This window comes from Pieris napi, chromosome 24 (genome assembly GCF_905475465.1).
Source record: "Pieris napi chromosome 24, ilPieNapi1.2, whole genome shotgun sequence".
Classification (NCBI taxonomy): Eukaryota; Metazoa; Arthropoda; class Insecta; order Lepidoptera; family Pieridae; genus Pieris; species Pieris napi.
Window position 1 is genome coordinate 4,212,349 of NC_062257.1, and position 21,748 is coordinate 4,234,096.

General features: G+C 33.3%; 2 protein-coding genes across 5 annotated transcripts in view; one reads left to right on the forward strand and one right to left on the reverse strand.

Moving 5' to 3' along the window:
* Window positions 1–422: 422 nt before the first annotated feature.
* Window positions 423–17,090, reverse strand: LOC125061752 (isocitrate dehydrogenase [NADP] cytoplasmic-like). Of its 2 annotated transcripts, XM_047667340.1 has the most exons (11): window positions 16,888–17,090; window positions 16,309–16,424; window positions 6,661–6,805; window positions 5,378–5,577; window positions 4,473–4,607; window positions 3,283–3,386; window positions 2,859–3,009; window positions 1,860–2,093; window positions 1,159–1,342; window positions 967–972; window positions 423–788 (listed from the first exon to the last, which is right to left on the reverse strand). In XM_047667340.1, the coding sequence occupies exons 1-9, from the start codon at window positions 16,949–16,951 to the stop codon at window positions 1,190–1,192; spliced, it is 1,302 nt and encodes a 433-aa protein (XP_047523296.1). In that variant the 5' UTR covers window positions 16,952–17,090; the 3' UTR covers window positions 423–788; window positions 967–972; window positions 1,159–1,189. The 2 variants fall into 2 exon arrangements, with proteins under 2 accessions (XP_047523296.1, XP_047523295.1); XM_047667339.1 differs by having other exon boundaries at window positions 423–1,342.
* Window positions 17,091–17,522: 432 nt separating this feature from the next.
* The window catches only part of LOC125061815 (NAD(P) transhydrogenase, mitochondrial-like), a 37,278-nt gene continuing 33,052 nt past the window's right edge, over window positions 17,523–21,748 (forward strand). Inside the window, exons 1-2 of one of the 3 annotated variants that reach the window (XM_047667422.1) lie at window positions 17,523–17,795; window positions 21,486–21,648. In XM_047667422.1, coding sequence (XP_047523378.1) covers window positions 21,494–21,648 — 155 coding nt within the window. In that variant the 5' untranslated portion in view covers window positions 17,523–17,795; window positions 21,486–21,493. Of the gene's footprint in view, window positions 17,796–20,892; window positions 21,049–21,485; window positions 21,649–21,748 lie in introns of those variants that run through there. The other 2 variants (XM_047667424.1, XM_047667423.1) reach the window with 2 other exon arrangements.

Here is a 21,748-nt window from a genome sequence, read left to right on the forward strand (position 1 = left end):
TATGCAATTCCCAGAACTCAGGTCGTGCTTTCGGACTCTAGGTCGCACTTATGTTTTTTTATGTGCATAAACGTATGGAAACATCATGACACATTATGTATTTTCCGATTTATTATTTTTGTAATCCTAAACAATAAATCTATTTGATAACCCCTTTGTAACTCCACAAAGTTTTCTTTATATAACTTTAAATTATTGATGCTTACTTTCGTAGATTATTGGGCTTCAGGGCTCATGCCCACGAGATGGTTTTTCGCTGTCATTTTTAATTTCTATTTGCTAAAAAGGGTAGAGTACACACAAATTAAAAGTTTTTACAAAAATATTTATTTTCTATTATTATAGTATAAAAATGATTTATTAAAAAAAACAATACATATAAATTTCTTACGCAAATATATAATGAAATAAAATGCGATACATTACTTTTTATGCATATATATTGTACAAAATTTAAATTTCTTTATTTGTCCATGCTTTAAGTACAGCTTAAATATACCATAGATTACAAATTTTAGCTTAAGCCTTTGGCCACAAAGCCGCTTAACCACTGTTTTACAGATGAAATATGAATAGTGCATCGGTCTATGGAAAGAAATAGCACATCCACTTCTTATTTCTGTTACATATGACAGTGATTACTGCCTTAATAAAGTAAAAATATATCTATTTAGTTCCAAGAATTAAAGCTTACACAATAACGGAACTATATGTTGTTGTCCTTTATTTTCTAACGCCATCTTAATGCGTAAAAAGGAGATAAAACAATGTTTGACGTGACCTAATTTACGTGGCGTTCTAGTGGCGGCGCTTGCTACACTTTATAGCTGCTACTTTTAAAAGTTTTTTTTGCATAGAATTCTTCTAATTGATAATAATAACATGAGTTTGTTGGACTTAAGGATGCTTTCCAGCTTTAAAAAATTGCATTTGTTAAAATTAGGTCCTTTTTGTCCAAGTTTTACTTTAAATAAATTATGCTGCGGTATTCACTATTTTCTTATACATTAATTACTTATAACAATTAATATTTAGTATTTTTGTAGGAGTATAAACGAATCTTAATTTCTTATAAGAATATTCCCAAAATTTTCGCTTGACAGGCGCTTACTCGCTTCCTGTGAGAAGGAGGCAGCACTATCCCATATTGCTATCTCTTTTCTATAGCCGATTACACATTGACCCGTTATTACTTTGACAATTTACGTTCGAGCTGCTCGGCAATTGCTTGCAAAAAGTCTTCAGTGTGTAAAAACATGCCTTCCTTGGTATTAGCTAAGCCATGGATGCATATTACCAAATCCTTCGTCATTTTGCCGCTATTAATACATTCGACGCATGCCTGAAAGTTAAATTTAGTATTAAGGAGTATTCTTAAGTTTTCTTTAGTGACGTCTTAGGATCTGTCAATTAACGCCGTCATGCGTGTCTATGGTAAAGTAAAAATACGTTGTAACCTCTTTGGTATACAATATGTTATTTACTTTTTGATACTGTTACTCTTGCGAATATATTATTTCATTATTGCACATGATGTTATTTCGCATAGTAAAAAACATCCCACTTCAAGTAACATAAATAATAATTAAAACTCGTGAAAATAACCGGTAACTATTTATAGAAATCAAGTCCCTTTAGTCAAAGACAATGTAACATGTCAGAATATTTTTTTACAGTTGGCAGAAATGAAACAAATTTAAAGTTATGTTTAAAATAAGTTAGTTTACGATTTGTTTCGTTTAATTAAAAATGTTTATCACCGTTTTATTTAATTTACTACGTTAAGTCAATAAATTTTTTATCTACATATGTATGACCACAGACAAGTCAAGTCAAGACACAGACTGTATAATAAATACCTCTTCCAAAGATAAAGCGAATTTCTCCAACTCAGGCGTGCCATCCAACTTAGCACGATGCATCAATCCCCTGGTCCAAGCGTAAATAGAGGCGACAGGGTTGGTGGATGTAGGTTTCCCCTGTTGGTGCATTCTGTAATGGCGGGTGACAGTTCCGTGGGCCGCTTCAGATTCCACCGTCTTTCCATCTGGGCACATCAGCACTGACGTCATCATCCCGAGGGAGCCATAACCCTGTTTATAATAATTTAGTAAAAAGGTGGGTAGAATTAAAAAAAGCCTACCGTCACTATCTAAAGTTGTACGTGAAACTAACAATGGGAGCAATGGTACCAATGCAGTAGTCTGGTGTATGGTTAAAAGGTGTTTTTTTTTAATTACCTGCCGAAGTACGCACCAACGGGTATGACCATTACGTTTTAACTTGACAGGAGAAAATAATATGTACTTGTATGATTTATCATCTTATATATAAAATTCTCGTGTCACAATGTTAGTTACCGATTAACTCCTCCGAAACGGCTTGACCGATTTTTATCAAATTTTATATGCATAGTCAGTAGGTCTGAGAATCGGCTACTATCTATTTTTCATACCCCTAAGTGATAAGGGTTGTCCATCCCTAACATTTTATTTTTTGGAAACAAAAATTGTTTTTATTTTTTTTATGATACAGCATACAAAACTACATACAACCCCTAATTATCACCCCTCTACGTACAACCCCTATTTTTTATTATAGTAGATAGTTATTTTTATTAAACTAAAAAAAATCGTAGAAATAATATACATGGCAAGACAACGTTGGTCGGGTCACCTAGTTTCCTATAAAACAAATGAATTGATAAATCACCAAATCAAAGAGAGTTCGTTATAACGAGTTATTTTCGAACCAATTCGACTCAAAAGGCCCGCAACGCACCGGCACTCCGTTGGCAGTGAGAGTGTCCATATAGGTCCACTATCACTTATAGGTGAGCCCCCATAATTGTCTCTTACCTGTGCTACAATATCTGACTGTACATCGCCGTCGTAGTTCTTGCAGGCCCAGACAAATCCGCCTGACCCTTTAATGGCTTGTGCAACCATGTCATCGATCAGTCGATGCTCGTACCATATTTTGGCATCTTCGAATTGTTTTTTGTATGTGCTGAAATGTTTTATATTATTCGTAAAAACTAAAGTTGTACGCTAATATAATCTTGTCTCTTTTCATCGCAGCGTTAATACAAGAAAGAGAACGAGCTTTGGTTTAAGACTGAAATCGATGTTGTATTTAACTTAAATTTCGCGCCTTTAATGAAAACCTGATGTCTGGTCTGTGGTCTTAGTAACGGTTTTTGTCTATAATCACTGTTCAAGTTTAAGATGGCAACATCGTTACCTGTCATCGAATTTCAATATTGAAGCAAATATTTTTTACCTTTCATATATTTCTTGGAAGATATCCTTGAAGCGACCATCGTAGCGTTTGAGAATTGTATTCTTCGTTGACAAATACAACGGCCATTTCTTTTGTAAGGCAACCTGTCAAACACACTTGACATTAGAAGAGCTAGGTTTTGAAAGCAAACTTCATACATAAAAAATGGTTTGACAGCTCCTAAAACTAGATTTAAGTCTGATTGACTTTCAAGACGGGCCTTCCTCTGTAAAACAGAAGTAGTAGAAAACTTGTGTCTGTTAAATACAAATCATACTGCCAAAGTATTAAAGTAATTTAACTCTAAATAAGAGACCCTTAGAGACACCAGTGTTTCCCAACGTGCCCAACGCACCACAGACGGGGGGGGGGGGATTTTTATTGTTAAAGGGGGAAATTTAAATCGGCTGGATATAACCCAATGTGGAGAGTTGAGACTGAAGCTAAAAAAATTGGGACCTTATATAAAATCTCAAGCGCAAGGATATCATTAAATTAATATAGAAAAATCTTTATTAAAATAAGGCTAAGGTGGGGCATGGTACAAAAGACGTTGGGAAACACTGGTCTACACTATCTACAGTAGATTGGCAATATGAAAAAAGTGGTTTGGAGAGTTATCTGTATAAAACAAGGCTAAAAGGCGTGATGGAGTAAAAAAGTTGAAAATAATTATTTATTTATCAAAAATTCCACAATTAAATATTTATATTTCTCAATAATATGTATTCTCCTATCTAATCCTAATAATGTCTTGATTAAATAAAAAAAGATTTTAATTTCCGGAGACTGTTTTTCATCGGTATGTAATGTGTAATTTAAGATAATTAACACGTTAAACTTGACGTTTTTGTGTATTTACAAGCATTGTACGTCACGCGACGCCATCTTATCTAGAAAGCATTTTGGCAGGTTCTTGAAATTGTTAATTTTAATAGCCAATACCAACATTATTAAAGTAACAATTTGTATGGCTTTGAACTGGAACAAGAACTGTCGCATCTCTCAATACTAAAACAATTTTTATTTATATCAGTATTTTTGTAACCCATATAAAAGACTGGAGCGATTTAAAAATTTAGTTCCCTAAAAGAATGCTACATTATCCCTTAGCTTAATTAATTTCCAATAAATGAAAAAGAAATGTCCAGCTGTTCCGACAAGCCACCACTAAATAATAGTAGATTTACCTGAAAACTGGAATGAGCGAAAGCCATGATAGATTCATCAGTGTTGTACATTCCCATAGCAACTCCGGGAACTTTGAAATCATAAAGCAGGTGCTTCGACACGGTCCCATCTTCCGCTGTGTAGACCAGTTCCACCTATGTTTTATAAAATCTAGGTATTATTATGATAATGATATAAATTAAGTTTGTTTGGTTAAAGGAAGAATAAGAACACAAGAAAGTCTAATACGTTTTTAATCTATGGATCATATTTAGCGCCAATTTTTGACACTATATCGCTTGATTAATGACGACTCTCAAAAGCAGGATAGCTATATAATTTCAAAATATGAGTGAAAGAGTAGGAAACTCGTACACATGTCAATGGTAAGTGAAATTATGTTTCAATATAAAAAATATACTACTAAATGACAATACAACTTTGGGGGTAAATATTTTATTGTTTCGATATATCAAATGATGAATGTCTTGCTGAACTTTTAGTAAAAATAATATAACAAAGGGGTATTATTTTTTCTATAGATTAAATTTAACAAAAATATTTTTTTTGAAAATACTTAATCATAAAAAATTGAAATCATCTAACAAGGCTTTTTGGTTTACAGAAGTATGATGATTGGTTTAAAATCTTCCGCCATTTTGAACAATTACACTATTGCGTGGAAAGAACTACGCTGAACCACGGTGTTGCCGTTACTTGCTTTCAATATTTTCTATCATTTACAGCACACCTGATGTTATACCATAACAAATGGATACACACTGCCAGAAGACTTGTGAGTTTAGCATATAAACAGTCCTTATGCTGTGTTGACCTAAAATCCGCAGAACAGACGAACAGCTGGGCGCTGATACGCCGCAAAAGATCTTCCACATCTAATAATAATAATAATCTATGCACTCACCTTTCCGGGCTTAGATACAACGAAATCCTGGGCCTTGTACTGGTCTCCATGGGCGTGACGACCGATTACAATAGGCTGTGTCCAACCGGGCACGAGGCGAGGTATGCTCTTGCAGAGAATGGGTTCACGGAACACGGTACCACCGAGAATATTACGTATGGTACCGTTGGGGCTCAGCCACATCTTCTTGAGTTTAAACTCTATAATTATAATAGGTTAATAAAATGCAGAAAACGGGGCTTTAGCGTGCGACTTTCTTTCTGTAGGTCGAGCGTTCGATTGGCATTTTCATAGCGCTGGCGAAGTTTGTAATTTATTCAAAAAGCTTTAGTAAGGATTGCGACACTGGGTAAAGAAGCTTTTTCTAATCTTCTGTAAAAAATAACCTTTTTGTAACAAGTGGGCAGGACACCTGATCCTGAAGGTATCCATGAAAACGTTTCTTATAAAATGCGCTATCTTCTGGTTCCTGACATGGCGGTATCACTATTATCAGATGAGCCTCCTGCACGTTTACCACGTTACATAAAAAAAGTTGTCATCTGGTAGACACCACCTGTGATCCCAGAGCTTGCTTTCCTCACTCAACGTATACGACGAGGAAAAGCCAGCATTTAGGGTCTGCCGCTGGGACCTATTTCTATTTATATGTGCTTAAATTAAAAACTTAGGCAGAGGTGTAAACTAGATTTTTTATGTGCGGCAACACTCGATACGGTGAAGGCAAACATAGATCTACTCAAGGAAATATATCAAAACAGAAATCTAAGAGTAGTTCTAGTTGTTTTTGAAGTGAAACTTTAGGCGCATGAGGGTAATTTTTTTACAGATGAAACGCAATACCAATAATATTAGCGTGATGAAGATGTGCAGCGTTTTTGTCGAAGACAAGGGAGAGAGCGATTGAGACCGATTGAGAGAGTGAGAAGGGCGAATTACCTTATAGAAATTCTATTTTAAAAATTAAAATTTCGTAAAGAGGATTTATGAAATATTAGTATTTTATATATTTTTATGCAATATATTTATCTCAAATGACAAATTGTAAATTAAAATGCCTCGTGTTTTTATTATCAAAGAAATAAATTAAATTTATAATTTGTATTAATTTTCGATACTTAATGTTTTAATGACAATTATATTCCTAACATATCTTCCTTTTTCCCTCCCTCTTGTCTCGTAAATCAAAAGTTTTAGATTTGTATAAATATAAAGAAAATTCACTTCTAACATGTGCTCTTTGTACGCACGCACTTTTTTTATATGTCATAATTTAAACAAACCTTCAACCCGTTGTTCATCAGGGGTGATAGTTGCGCACTTGATGCCAACATTGTGTTTCAGAATCGCGTGCGCAGCGTCAATTGTTACTTGGTCATTTGTTGCGTCACGGTGTGGTAACCCCAGGTCATAGTATAGACAGTCTAACTGAAAGATATTTGTTATTTAGGTATCTTGTACTGGTAATTCTTACAATTAAGTATATAATGCTAAAAGAGGAGAGTACCGACTAACACATGGGTGGCGGTAAGTGATAAATGGAACTAGACTAGACAGGCTGCTTCTATTAATTTGCGATATTTGTTTTAAAATAAGTGTTATTTGCCGTAGTCATTTTGTATGATTTGCTATATTAAAAGAGTACCGAGAGTTTTTACGCCGCCTTTTTCTCTCGGCCTACACCCTCTGTATTCTTTGCGGATGAGTAGGAATGTCAGCTCAGCTGCAGGTATTAGACCGAACAACTCCTCTGAACACTCTCCATGGTAAATGCGGTAGAAGATGCAGAGACCCCACATCTCTACCGGGGGATCCAGCCGCAAGGAAAGTGACTAGTCGTTGACTCGAATCGCTCTTCGTTGAATACGGTCAAACGGAAGAAGGTCAGTACCAGACAGGGGAGCTCCCGCCCAGAGGTGAGAACAGTACTCCATGTGGGGCCGAAATTGCGCTTTATAGAGTCGCAAGCTGTGGCCCGGAGTGAAGTACCGTACTGTCTCTCTCTATTATATATTCTACTAGCAGACCGGCCAAGCGTTGCTGTGGCTAAGGTTTTTGTTTTATTACATAGTAGTAAACTATTCAAGGGAAACGGTAGGAATACACCAGACATGGGGACCACCATGTTTTATTGGTGGTTATGCCATTAAATTGTAGCTTATGTGAAACGTTGGTACTTTCAACACAGCGCCATCGGTTAGTGACTATTAAATAATAAACAAATATTTTGCAATAAAATAATATTGCGGGTATAAATTGTGATGTAATCTATCCTATCTTTTAAGTTAGATCAAACTGCACACGATATGCAAATTTGATTAATATCGGTTCGGTAGTTTAGGAGTCCATAGGGGACAAACAACGTGAAACGTAATTTATATATATTAAGATGTTCAATACACGAGTTGCACTATCGAATTAGTGTAAAGTTAGAAGAATATTACAAAGGTTCCCTTTCCGTTCTCAATAAATGAATTGAAAATATTGATTGTTCGGTACACGGATTATACTTTGTTGGCACTGTTTACGACCTACATATCTACATTGATGTGATTTGAATTTTGAGAATGATATGTATTTATTTCGCAAACCTACAAGCGGAGGCAACAAAATGTCTACAAATCTATGCATTAATCTGTTATTATCTATATTTTGACGTACTGTTGGTACGTACGTCAGTACTTGCGACCTTTTTAGCTATGATTTTATTGTCTTTGTATAGAAATTAAAAGAAAAACTGACTCTGTCATATATTCGAATTTCGAAGTAAGATTATTATTCGAGTCGATTAATCTTTACCTAAAGTTGTAGTAAATTAAATCCAACACATACGCTTTACAATAACGACGTATTATATTACTTAAGTAAATGTTGTTGTATATGTAGGTGTATAAATATACATTGCGATTATTTATAGCTAACTGTGGGAGCAAATAATTCTCACTATTACCCTTCAAGGACCTTCATGTTAATAGTGAGATAGCTCAGCACGGGCTGTTTTAGATAGTGTAATCTCAACCAAAAATGGGCTTTTTCATGCGATTAGTGCAAAGACGTCTCCTGCTAAACTCGGACTTCGGTTTGGGCGGGATGTTTCATCGTTTGAAAGAAGCTCACTGGAGTGAGCGAAGTATGGAGTAATGAGACCTCGCCGTCACAGTGAAGGCAATTGATGCTCTAATAACAATTAATTTGTCAATTCATGACCCATTACAAACAGTACAATAGGCAGCTCCATCTCCTTACAGAATAACTAACAAATAGTATTTGTGTTTAGACAATAATACATCTTTTATTTACTTTTACAATTTAGAGGAAGTGTGAACAAAACTGTTAGGTTTGTGGCGTATTTATATGTGTATTACTAACAAATAAATCTGTTTATATATCTATATGTTGTACGGTATTTTACTGTGGGGTGCTGCTGCAGAGGTTCAATCCATATTTGTGCTGCAGAAGCGGGCTGTTCGGGGTATTTGTTGTGTTTCTCCGAGGGAGTCGGTACGGAATAAGTTTAAGGATGTTACATATTCATTGCACTCCCTTTGCCCCGCAAACCCAATACAAGTCACCTCTTACGAAACTACGCTATATAAGGAAAGGGACAAGAGAACCAACAGCTTTTTGATCGGATACCTCATATCGGACCGGTCAAGTCTCAAGTAGTTAAGTTTATTATATAATATATTTATCGTGCACCTAATATCGGGCCGATTAAATAATTGTATTTAGTTAAGTTCATTATTTGTAAAAGTAATTAATTAAAGTAATTTTAATATATTTTGGTTTTTTTTTGGAATCCACCGCTGGCCCTCACTTAATTGGCGCAGTCGGTAGGATCGTCGAGTCAGTGCGCGTACTAAGTAATATACTCCGTAGATCGCCTACGTAGAGTACGCGAACTAATAGACTTTCAAGTTTTAATCGACGATTCACAAGAACCGAGGACAGCGGACCACACACGGCGCATCCAGAAATCGATGACAAAAGGTGCCACCATCGTCGAAATGCATATGTAAGTTACACATTTCTTAACGATTGGTTGTTACATTCCTGTGTGTTCCCAAATCATCCAAAATTTTCCATCCTAGGAAAAACCGGGGAATCGAAGCCCCAAGAGTTGCCTCTCGCATCGAGCTGAGAGATCGCAATAGACATTTAGATTATTTAGAAGATATTTTAGAAGATAACATGGAGCGCGAAGCTTCCCTTGAGAATTTTTCAATTGCACAAGATGCATTATTAGATAGGATTTTAAGAGCTTTAAAATTTGTGCCGAACTTCGACGGAAGTGCGTGTAATTTAACAAGATTTTTGAACTTATGTGACACGTTAGTAGTGACTTATGCCAAGCCAAGTCCGGGTAATGATGTTACAAATTTAGCATTAATTAATGGAATTATTAATAAAATAACGGGCGCCGCCGCCAGAGCCCTATCAACAAATGGGGCCCCTCAAAATTGGAGTGGCATAAGAAGCACTCTAATTAATAGCTTCTCAGATCACAGAGATGAGTCTACTCTTTATACTGATTTGTCACAATTAACGCAAGGATCAGATAGCCCAAGCGCAAGAAATTCGACTCGACAGCCTTGACAATGGACCTGGCTTATTTCCCTTTAAATTAGGAGATACTAAAATCATTTCTCACCATCATGTTTTCCTGAAAGACATTAACATAGACCTAATAGAACAACAAGTTCTTGACTTGCAGACAAAATTGACTGAAACTATACATAGACTACCGAATGGTTACTCATTACGTTTCAAGAGCCAAACCGATTTTATTAATAATAAATTAAATAAAGTTATGTTACAGTTAAAATCATTCGAACCCGACTCCAGGGTTAAACGAGGCATCATTAATCCATTGGGTACTCTTATCAAGTTTATTTCTGGGAATCTCGATCATAATGACGCTCTGAGATATGAGACAGCTATTCATATTTTAAAATCGAATAATAAAGAATTAACTTCTAGTTTTAATCAACATATTTCACTTTTTAAAGAATATAGCATACAACAAACTCACGTATTAAATAATTTAACAGATAATCAAATAAAATTAAGTAAAGCCCTTAACTATATAATAAACATGTCTAACTCGGACAATCAAAGCGTAATTCGATACTCCCGCCTGTCGCTAATATTCAACATTATAAGCGATAACGTGCAGGAATTATATAATGAGATAATTAGAATAGAAAATATATTAGCTTTTAGTCGCACTATGTCTTTGCACCATTCTATATTAAATATTAATGATTTAAAAATAATGTTAAGAAAATTAAAAAATCTGTATGGCACAGATCAAATTTTAGATTTGGAGATAAGAAACTTTTATGATATAATTAGCTTAGGTTCATATTATATAGACAGGAAAATAGTGGTTGTCCTTAGCTTTCCTATTACCTTACCTTCAATATTCCAACTTTATCGATTGTGTCCTGTACCTAATATACATTCTCAGGTAATTATCCCGTCCTATCCATATGTAGCAACTAATACTAAAGAATTTGTGTACATAGAGACAGAATGTCCGAAGATCAACAGGTGGCACATATGCGAGCAAAAACTACGTCATCAAATGAAGAGTAAAAAGGACTGCATCTACGAAATTATCCATTCTCAAGAAATAGACAAATCATGTTCCTCAACGCCTATTACTATGTATAAAGAAGCTCTTACGGAACTAGACAGTCAGCACTATATAATATCATTCCCAAAACCTACAAAAGTTCAACTCGTCTGTTCCCACGAAAAATATGAAATACTTCACGGCAGCTATTTCGCAACAATACCTAAATCATGTATGCTAAAATCCGCAGAAATTACGGCCACCAACATCGACGACCGAGTTAAAGGAAGCGGTGTCGAAATCATTAATTTTCCTCGAATGGACAACATCATTCAACAAAATCAACCAGGTGTCCAACTTAATTCAATCGATCTCACGAAGTTACACAATATGCAAAATGGAATTACAATGAAAGCACCGGCGGAAACATATGATTCATCAAACATAATATACCACACAACGATTCCTTTGTACTTCGCTATGACCACACTCCTGGGCGCAGCTGTACTTTTCTTCGTACTCCGATATCGCCGAAATACATCTTCGAAGCCGATTTCAAAAACGGATAATAAGAACATGTCTGCGCAAGAACTTCGAGCCGCAACTTTTGCTATAGACATCAATAGCAAATAGTTGCTCATCTTACGGGGGAGATGTTACATATTCATTGCACTCCCTTTGCCCCGCAAACCCAATACAAGTCACCTCTTACGAAACTACGCTATATAAGGAAAGGGACAAGAGAACCAACAGCTTTTTGATCGGATACCTCATATCGGACCGGTCAAGTCTCAAGTAGTTAAGTTTATTATATAATATATTTATCGTGCACCTAATATCGGGCCGATTAAATAATTGTATTTAGTTAAGTTCATTATTTGTAAAAGTAATTAATTAAAGTAATTTTAATATATTTTGGTTTTTTTTGGAATCCACCGCTGGCCCTCACTTAATTAGGAATTAAATATTATGATACTATCTGGTCAATATATTCTTGAAGCCTTGTTGTATGTCCAAAAAAATATAAACGATTTTAAAGCAAATGGTGACTTTCACCAGTATAATACGCGAAATAGAACTAATTTGAGTGTACGACCAACCAGGCTCCAAAAGATAAACCACTCCTTATATGGAAATTGTATTCGTTTTTACAACAAACTCCCAAGCGAAATTAGAGAATTATCACTAAATAAATTCAAAGCCCTCGTTAAACGAAAATTAATCAACAAAGCTTTTTATAAATTTGAGGACTACTTAAATGATCCTAATACTTGGGATTGAATTGCTCCAGTTCAAACAATTTGTATGACAATACCTGGCGATTAAAAAGAGTGGCGGAAAGTTTCTTGCCAGTTCTTCTTACCCGCTCTACGCCCTTGACTTGCGAACTGGTAGTAAATGTAAATTTACGATTAATTTAACTTGACGATTCAAAAGTGTACTTGATTACCCACTTGAATAAAGATATTTTGAGTTTGAGTTTATACAGTGTAAACTCTTTATAACGAATTTCAAGGGACCGAGCATTTCGATTCGTTATAGAGATGTATCGTTATAGGGAAGGAAGAGTTAATGTATGTATATTGGGTTAAAACAAATAAATTTAGCTCATTTTTACGTTAAAGAGAGTTTTTCATTCCAACGAATGACGTTATAAAGAGTCTACTCTGTATTATCATGCTTATCGATGAAAGATTAGATTTATTTAGTGCATACAATTCATTATTATAATCTGAATAACAATACCTAAAAGTTTGTACGACTTTTGTCAAAGATTTACCTTAACGTCATAATCTATTTGGCATCAGTTACTGTAGTCAAAAATATGCTCAAAACAAAGACTAGATAATTCTATGTCCTATTACAACGTGTCTACTTCTCAGGCACATATTTTATGTACTTCATTAATATTTCCATCCACAACTGAGCGTTTTTCAAGGCAGTTTTTGCCGCGCACCACCACTATGTGGAACCAGCTGCCCACTGAAGTATTTCGGAACCAATACGACTTAGGGTCCTTCAAGAAAAGAGCGTACCAATTCTTAAAAGGCCGGCAACGCACTCGCGAGCCCTCTGGCATTGAGTGTCCATGGGCGGCGGTATCACTTAACATCGGGTGAGCCTCCTGCACGTTTGCCCCCCGTTCTATTAAAAAAAAAAATCTTAACCTACTAACTTAATAATAAAACGTTTGTTTACGTATAAATTCTAAATGAAAGAGATAAATAGGACCTTGGAAAATAACTCTTCAATTCTTATAATTAAAAATACTTATAACAATATTTGTTTGTAACGTTATCAATGCAAGATATACTATCAAATCGTATAATGTGCCGCTTATCACTGACTTACTGGGGCAAATGTTTGAACTTTTTCAAACGACGTAATGCAATATTACATAATAATTATTTATATGTATTATATTGCTTTAATATTATTAATAACTTAAAAGTACAGAAAACACCAAAAAACCACTAAGGGCTTTTATCATGGTGGTGGTGGGAAGCAGTGCAAATTTTTTATAATTCCTAATAATCTAAAATACATTCAATACAACAAACACAGAGAGAAAAAAAAGAGTGTATGTACTTATGTACACGCGTTAGAAATTATACTTCTTTGGCGTATGAAAAAAAATAACTAAAATGTAGTAGTGATTAACGATAAATATTAAAATTAATCAATAAAATTATTGTTAGTAAATACTATCACCGTCGTATATGAAATTGATTTAATAAAAACACCAAAAATAATATTTATTTATTTACACTGTTTAATTGTACTGTTACGAAACACGTGTTCTAAATATAAAAATACTGGAATATACAACTTGAACATAGTTATTATCGATTTTCATGCCACCTGGAACTAACTTTATTCTGTTAATTTTGTGTCACGGTGCGCGCGCATCGTAAAATTTCACTCTCATCAATTTTTCATAACGCGCCTAACGAAGTATAACTTCAAAGACATAATTATACCCTATACATACTATAACACCTATCCTTAATTTATTATAATGATATGACTTGATGTCGTTATTTTGAAAGATATACTGTGCTATTAAATCCCACAATACAAACGCTGTCATTCTCAAATGAAAAAACTAATCTGTGGTGGGAACTGGGAAGCAAATTCAAGATATGGCTGGTCTAAAGGTCTAGATGTCCAGCCATAAACTCCAAAAAAAAAAAAGATATGGCCGTTATATTATTATAAAGACAGAGTTCATGCAAAAATCCTGTGCATACAAACGCTTCTTTATAATTTTGCAATACTGTATTGTCGTAAACCAGTCTTGAGTCTTGACATATTTATAGAAAACATGTTTTAAGTTACCGTTATAACTTAATGAACTTATAATTCGAAATAAAAACAACGAGGCTGTCTTTTAAATTAAACTTTAAGGTATTTTATTAAATACATATTAATAATACAATAAACACTAATAATTTTCTTGAAAAAATTGATATTTTGGGGATTATAACGCATTTCTAGCTTATTCATTTATTAAATCATTTGTATTCGATTAACCCGCTCTTTGCCTACCTTATTATGAAGTGTTCTCATTGTACAAAGATATATATTATACAATTGTTTTCACTATATAAAAAATGTGCGTGTACTAGTGTACACACGTTAGAAGTGAAACTTCTTTATGACCTTATTTTTCGAAAAATTATCTATAATATGCAACTTTACAGAAATTGGTTAAATAAAGTTACATTAGATAAAGTTTAACAAAAGGCTTTTAATATCACAGACTTTTAATACAAATAATACAATTATTTCATTTTACCTTATTACCACTAAGATTATTACAGAATTTCATAAATTGTAATAGAATTTTTAGTATCATTGTTATCGTTATTATACATTTTTGTTATTAATGGTTTAGAATCTCTTTGAATCAACCCTGGTAGGGACAAGAAAAAGACGCGCGTAACGGTCAAATGTGACGCGTAACCGAAAAATGTGACGCGTAACGAAAAAATGTTACACAAAAATTTTTTCCAACCCCGATAAAGAAGTTTCACTTCAAAAATACTGTTAATACAATAGTTTATATCAGAAAAGTGTGAATCAAGTGGGCGGACTCGAGTCGCCAACGAAAGAGTAACGATAAAATATCAACGTATAGTCGTTTTTCAAGTTAAGTGTGTTGTTTTGAAAGGGTTATTGCTCCCAAGGATATTTAGAAACAAGCTCTTATTGTTTTGATACACAAAAATTTTGTTTTGCCATAAAATAGCTCTTGTAGTTGATATATAATTTATAATATGTTTATTATGGAAATATAAGATGTAAATAGTAGCCTCATTCTTTTAAAGGAGGTAATAATTTTATCTTTTTAAGTAGTTGATACTTGTAATATGTTTTGCTATCCACTCTACAAAATGAAACTCTTTTATTAAAGTAAACATAAATAAGACTTTAATAAGAATAATAAAATCACACCCATATTAGTAAGGCATTGGATTGTTTCTGGTTTTTATTAAGAAAATATTTGATTGAGAACTGGTCTCATAACAATATTATTTTAAATATTGCTTCTAAACTTTTGTTTTTGCGGCTAAACCTGCTATAGTATTAGTATAAATAAAATAAAACATTAAAATATTTTAATAAATTAATACTTAAAAGTTAAAAAAAATTGCATAATATGGAGCATATAAACAGTTAATTGTGATGAAAATACTTTATACACATAACATATTATATTTGTTGTTCGCAAATACGCGACGCGACCGGATCAATTAACTTTTATTATCTTAAATGGCTTTAATGAACTAGGTTATTGTAGGACAATATTTAAATGTTTGTAGTTTATACCCAAATTGTAAATTGTGTCTTTTAATTAAAAAAAACAGAAAATAAATGTTACCATTAAAAAATATAGTGCATAGAGATCACAATTCTAGTGTCACTGGAAACTGGATGACAGTTGTTTGTTTTTTTTTTGGGATTCCAAACTGCCAGGATCCTTAACCAAGTAGTCAATGATTTTACTACTATGGTAATTTACTAATTGTCTCATATTATTAAAATTTATGCAAATAAACCTTCATTATAATGTATATTAAGTTATTTTAATAAGCAAACTAAGAAAATAAACCTAGACTTAAGTTGTATTATATTTCAGGTATTAGCGAAGCTAGAAGGAAAATAAGTTTCAATATAATACCTCACTATTGAAGAAAAAAGGACAAACTGTATGACAGAATTACATAGTAAAATTTAAGTAGGATGGGCACTGTTTCTTGTTTTGTTTATTGAAAGACAATATAGAGAATGAGTGCTACCGTTGTAAGGGTTTGATATGTGTAAATGGGAAATATTAAAAATAACTTACTTTTACATATGGAAATATTAAGTTTTCTTTTATCTTTTCCCAAATGATACGGGTCATCTCATCTCCGTCCATTTCCACCACCGGTTTTGAGGCAACCACTCGTTTAGCAGTTCCATCTAAAAAATTTGGTAAGCTGGATGAGTATGACTTTGTTGTTTTTATAAAAATTAATTAAATTATAAGGCATTTGTAATTTTTTTTGGCTTATTTAAAAATTTATCAAAGGTTCAGTAATTTTGAGGTGAAACAATCGTGAAAGTAGGTATAAACAGTATTATAATAGTACATTGTGATTCTAGTTAGCTTCTCATTATGAATATTAAGTGTGCGAAATCATCATGAATGTTGACAAATTTAATATCTACATCATAAAAATTATTAGTATTATCGGTAGCGCAGCGCATGAAATACAAATATTAATTTTCTTATATAACAATAATTTTTCCACAATATGAATCTCCTATCCTCATCATAAAAAACATTCATGTAAAAAGAACGACATATAATATTCTTATCTGTATTATTATTTATTGAATTATTTCAAAAACCATTCATAACTTTATAGTAAAACCTACTTACAGTTTCTTGTTGAATTGATTTGTTCTGTGAGCGATTTTAGAAATCTTCTCCCGTTTACGGCCATAGTAGAAAAATTGTTTGTCTAGTTTTTGACTTTTAATTTAAAAAATGAGCTTCGTATCTAATCAGTCTATAATTTACGCTACGAATAACTTCGTGTGCACTGAAGTTGTGCACAAGGCAGATAAATGTGTACGTGTCTGCCTACTATATTTACATTCTGATACATAAATGTCAAAGACTAAGTGAAAACAGATGCTTCTACAGTTCATTGCACCTGCAACTATATACTAGTTCACAATAATTGTATCAATGCTACATTTTATTATGAATATATATTTTTTACAAAAATGTAGAATGTTAGCATAACATACTATGATGCTATGGACTCTAATCGTAGCTTTACATTGTGATTTATGAAACTATAAATGCGGGCCAATATTGCGTACATATTTGAGTTGACAAAAAACAATTTGAGGAAACCATAGCCAAAATATATGCCATATTTTACCTAAATATAGACAACGTTCGTTTTGTATTGGTTATTTACTCTTTTAGAATATCATTTAAAAAATGCATAAATATATAAGTTTTCCTTTATTCTTTGACTTGTGAGAGTGTGGATTGACTCCCACCATCTGTGCCGCGGGTGGCGGATCGCGGGGATCGACACCGGTTACCGGCCGGCGAACAGCGAGTCTGGCGGCAACATTCGAGAATTTAGATAAAATTATTTACTACGGGTGCTGTGCCCTCGTTTATACAGGACTGGTTAGTGGTTAAAAATCTCAAAGACAGATAGCATAAGTTCGATGTTTTATGAAGTTTAGTGATTTAAATTCAAATTAAGCGACTTAATATTATGAGAGTACTACATTTTATATGAAACGGAGTAAAAAGTGAAATTGGTAAGTACCTATTCATAATATATTTGATAATTGATATAGCAGCAGTATTTTATGTGTCATTGCTCTGTCAAATATTATGTTATTTAAAAAAAAACATAAACATAACTATTTTAACGATATAAAATAATTTTGGTAATAATAAGCAATACAATAATATGAATCATAAATTCTATATTCATTCATTAGGTGTAACAAACTTAAATGCATTCATTACTTTGGTTATCGCTTATCTTAATGAGTATGGGGTTACAAAGAAGATATATGCAATATATTATTATGTAGTTAATTATTTATAATTAGCCTATTTATTATCTGTATATTTTTGTTTTTTTTAGTCATTGTTATCTGTGAGAGATTAACCTTTTTAAATAATTTGGTGCCTAAGTGAATGCAATTCGTTTTGAGAAATAGTTTTTTTAGTTACATATTATTTGAATTTTGACGGTTGACCTACAACTGGAATTATTAGAACGATGCGATAAAATGTAAATAGTGTAACAAATTTATCGTTTACACTGTAAACGATAAATACAGTAAATGTTCAACAAAATAACATCTTAAACTTAACATCCAAAAACTGTTTCAAGAGCTGTCAAACTATTTTTGAAGTGAAACTTCTTTATAGCCCGGTCATTTTAGACAATTGAAATAAAGAAAATTCCGACAAAGCCAAATTTTCGTAGAGACCTTAGGTTTACCACAAGGAATAAAGTGTCAAAAGTCCCCATCAGTCCCATGTGAGCTTAGGGACTTATTCGGGGTCCAAGGTCAAAATTTTAGGTTTTTTGGATTTTTCTCGAAAACGGTAAGTTTTATCGAAAAGTACCTCAGAGCAAAGTTGTAGATCTTAAAATTCTCTATAAAAATGGTCTCTAAGATTTTTTCTCTAAGACCCACTATTTCCCAGATATTGCGCTTGTAAGAATCACGTTCTACATAATATGCACACATTTCCTCACCACCTGTGAGGTAGTGTACTCGGCGCGTTTTTTTTTAACGTGGTATCCCCGGTAGGCCTATTCCACGAAACTTTATTATGGATTTGGATTGTTATTTTCAGGAACAATAATTATTTAATAGTATGAAGATTATTGATATGGGTTACTGAGTTTAACTGTCGTTCAAACTTTTTTTTATTACTTTAATCTGACTCATACTCTTCATATTATTCAACTTCAACAATCATGTTTTCTTCAATTTCTTTTTGTTCTTCTTCTTCTCCTTCCTGTTGATAAGCGCTTAGAAATTGTTCAAATGAAGATGAATCAGTTGTCTCTTCATCAAAATCACATGAATCTTCCTCTCTTTTATTTAATTGAACATTTGAGCAAGAGACACCTTGGCAATTGGTACACGCTGGAGAACACTGCAACCCTACTTTTTTACAGCTACATTTGGCACTACAACCTTTCTTGCAATTGTAAACAATAGTGTTAAGAAGTTTTTCTGGAGCAGGGGGCAGTAAAGTTCGAATCGGTTCCAAAGTATTATTTATCAATTTCCAACCCCAGACTTCAGGGTTCAGTTCATTGCCTTGCCATGTCTGGACTTCATAGTATACTTGAAACAAATGTTGACTATCAGATGCCGATGTTGGAGGAAGACAAGATAGCTGTACTTGCTTTTTGTTTCGTGTATTTTTTACAAATGTTAAATATCTGTACGTATCTATGCAATCAATTTTTTTTGGAGCTCCATAAACCGCAAGAAGAAACCGAATTCCTTTAGTAATTAGTATTTGAGGTGAAGAATTAATTTCTGTAAATACTTTTGCGCAGTCAATCAAATCATTTTTTTTTTCAAATAATTTTAATACTGAATTTTTGCCCCTTCTAAACATTTCTGACGTAGTAGTAAAAATAAAATAAAGTTTTGGCATTTTGGATAAGCTGATAAACTTTTAGAAGAATATATTTCTGTCCGTTGCTGCGCCTTCCCAGGTTATACTAATAATGTATACATAAAGGAGACACGAGTAGGCATTTTTGCTTGCTTGAGTACCTAAATATGTATATACGTGGTATATGTGTGCATACTATGTAGAACATGATTCTTACAAGCGCAATATCTGGGAAATAGTGAGTCTTAGAGAAAAAATCATGGGGATCATTTTTATAGAGAATTTTAAGATCTACAACTTTGCTCTGAGGTACTTTTCGATAAAACTTACCGTTTTCGAGAAAAATCCAAAAAACCTAAAATTTTGACCTTTGACCCCGAATAAGTCCCTAAGCTTACATGGGACTGATGGGGACTTTTGACACTTTATTCCTTGTGGTAAACCTAAGGTCTCTACGAAAATTTGGCTTTGTCGGAATTTTCTTTATTTGATCACTATTTTTATGTCTAAAATGACCGGGCTATTAGGCGCATGAGGGTAAATTTTTTACGGAACGTCAGATATGCAGCGTTTTTGTCGAAGAAAAGGGAGAGAGCGATTGAGATCGATTGAGAGAGAGTGAGAAGGGTGAATTACCTTATAGAAATTCTATTTTTAAAATTTCATACAGAGAATTTGTGAAATATTAGTATTTTATATTTTATGCAAAATAATTTATTGAAATCTCAAATGAAGTAAATAATTTAATGGCAATGAAATTCCTAAAATGTCGTCCTTTTTCCCTCCCTCTAAGTCTAGAGTAAAAATTTGTTGGCCAAAGAAGTTTCACTTCTGACATGTGTACTTTGTACGCACGCACTTTTTTTTCTCTATGAAGTTTGACATATTTGACAACGCTCAAGTCGAGATCATGACTTGAGATACGCATTAGAATGGCCCTTAGCTTCATTATATTACCATAATTAAATTGAAGATTACACAATAATAACCATGCGATAATATAACATTACATCAATACCATAATATTTGGATCACGATCTCATATATAAAGGATTGAATTGATCGATCGATTCGGTATGATCCGATCCTCAGAACAATCGGAATTCGGATGGGATAAGTTATAAGTCATAAACGGAGATCATAGACGATAAATTTTGATGAATCTACATTACACAAATGACAAAATACAAATATTATATCTTTCAATTCTTTCAACGGTTCATGTTCAATGCTTAACTTGCTTTTATTTTTCTTCCTAGACAAAGATGAAGTGCGAAACCAAATATAAAATATTAGTAATATTAGTTAAAATCAAAAAATGTAAACAACCGTGTGAAAGTATTAAATAGTATGTGTTTCGCTTTGTATAATATTTGAAGTAAAAAGATGTGAAGTTACACACGTGGGAGTTTTGTAAGTGATGATTTTTGTATTTCTTTGTATTTAGTGCATTGATCTTTGTTAAGACTTAAACCCGTCCATATTGTATACAGCAATGCTTATGCGGCCTATGCCGAACAGACGTTGGTACTTGGTTGTTACATTATTGTTCCTAGGTTGCGGCTGTCACTAAATTTTGTAAAATAAAGCATAAACGCCAATGTTTTGGTAATATCGTCGGGAAATTATCTCGATCTTCTACTAGAAGTTAAGTTTAATTACCTAGGATAAACAAGCCTTTATCCCATGTTTTCGACTAATCTCACCCATGGGCTGGTTGGTAAAGAACCATACGTAGACATAGGTTTGGCGCGACGATGCCATAACTACTTTAAGAAAGATACGAAAGTTAAAAATGGGGTGGAATGGGTGAGAATATACTAAATTTAAAGTACAAAATATTATGACAGAATTCAAGATGGGTTGCCTAAGAGTTCTGCAAATCGGCAAACCTATACCTCGGTTATGGCAGAGAAGATTATTCAGCTCATCTACACCACCAAAGGTGGAAGGAATTCCATACACGAAACTGAGTATTGGGGTACCTAAGGAGATTTGGGAAAATGAAAGAAGGTACAAAATAATGTGATAATTTATTACTTACAAATCTTATACTTATGTGGAATAAAATATGAATAGCCAATAACAAAATATTTAAACTTATTTTGACAAA

Bases quoted from the DNA above. Each gene is read 5' to 3' on its own strand.
- LOC125061752 (XM_047667340.1), bottom strand. From the start codon at position 16,951: ATGGCCGTAAACGGGAGAAGATTTCTAAAATCGCTCACAGAACAAATC. The intron at 5,578-6,660 runs GTTTGTTTAAAT...TTATAATTATAG, and splicing joins TGATGAACAACGGGTTGAAG to AGTTTAAACTCAAGAAGATG. The intron at 4,608-5,377 runs GTGAGTGCATAG...TATAAAACATAG, and splicing joins TTGTATCTAAGCCCGGAAAG to GTGGAACTGGTCTACACAGC.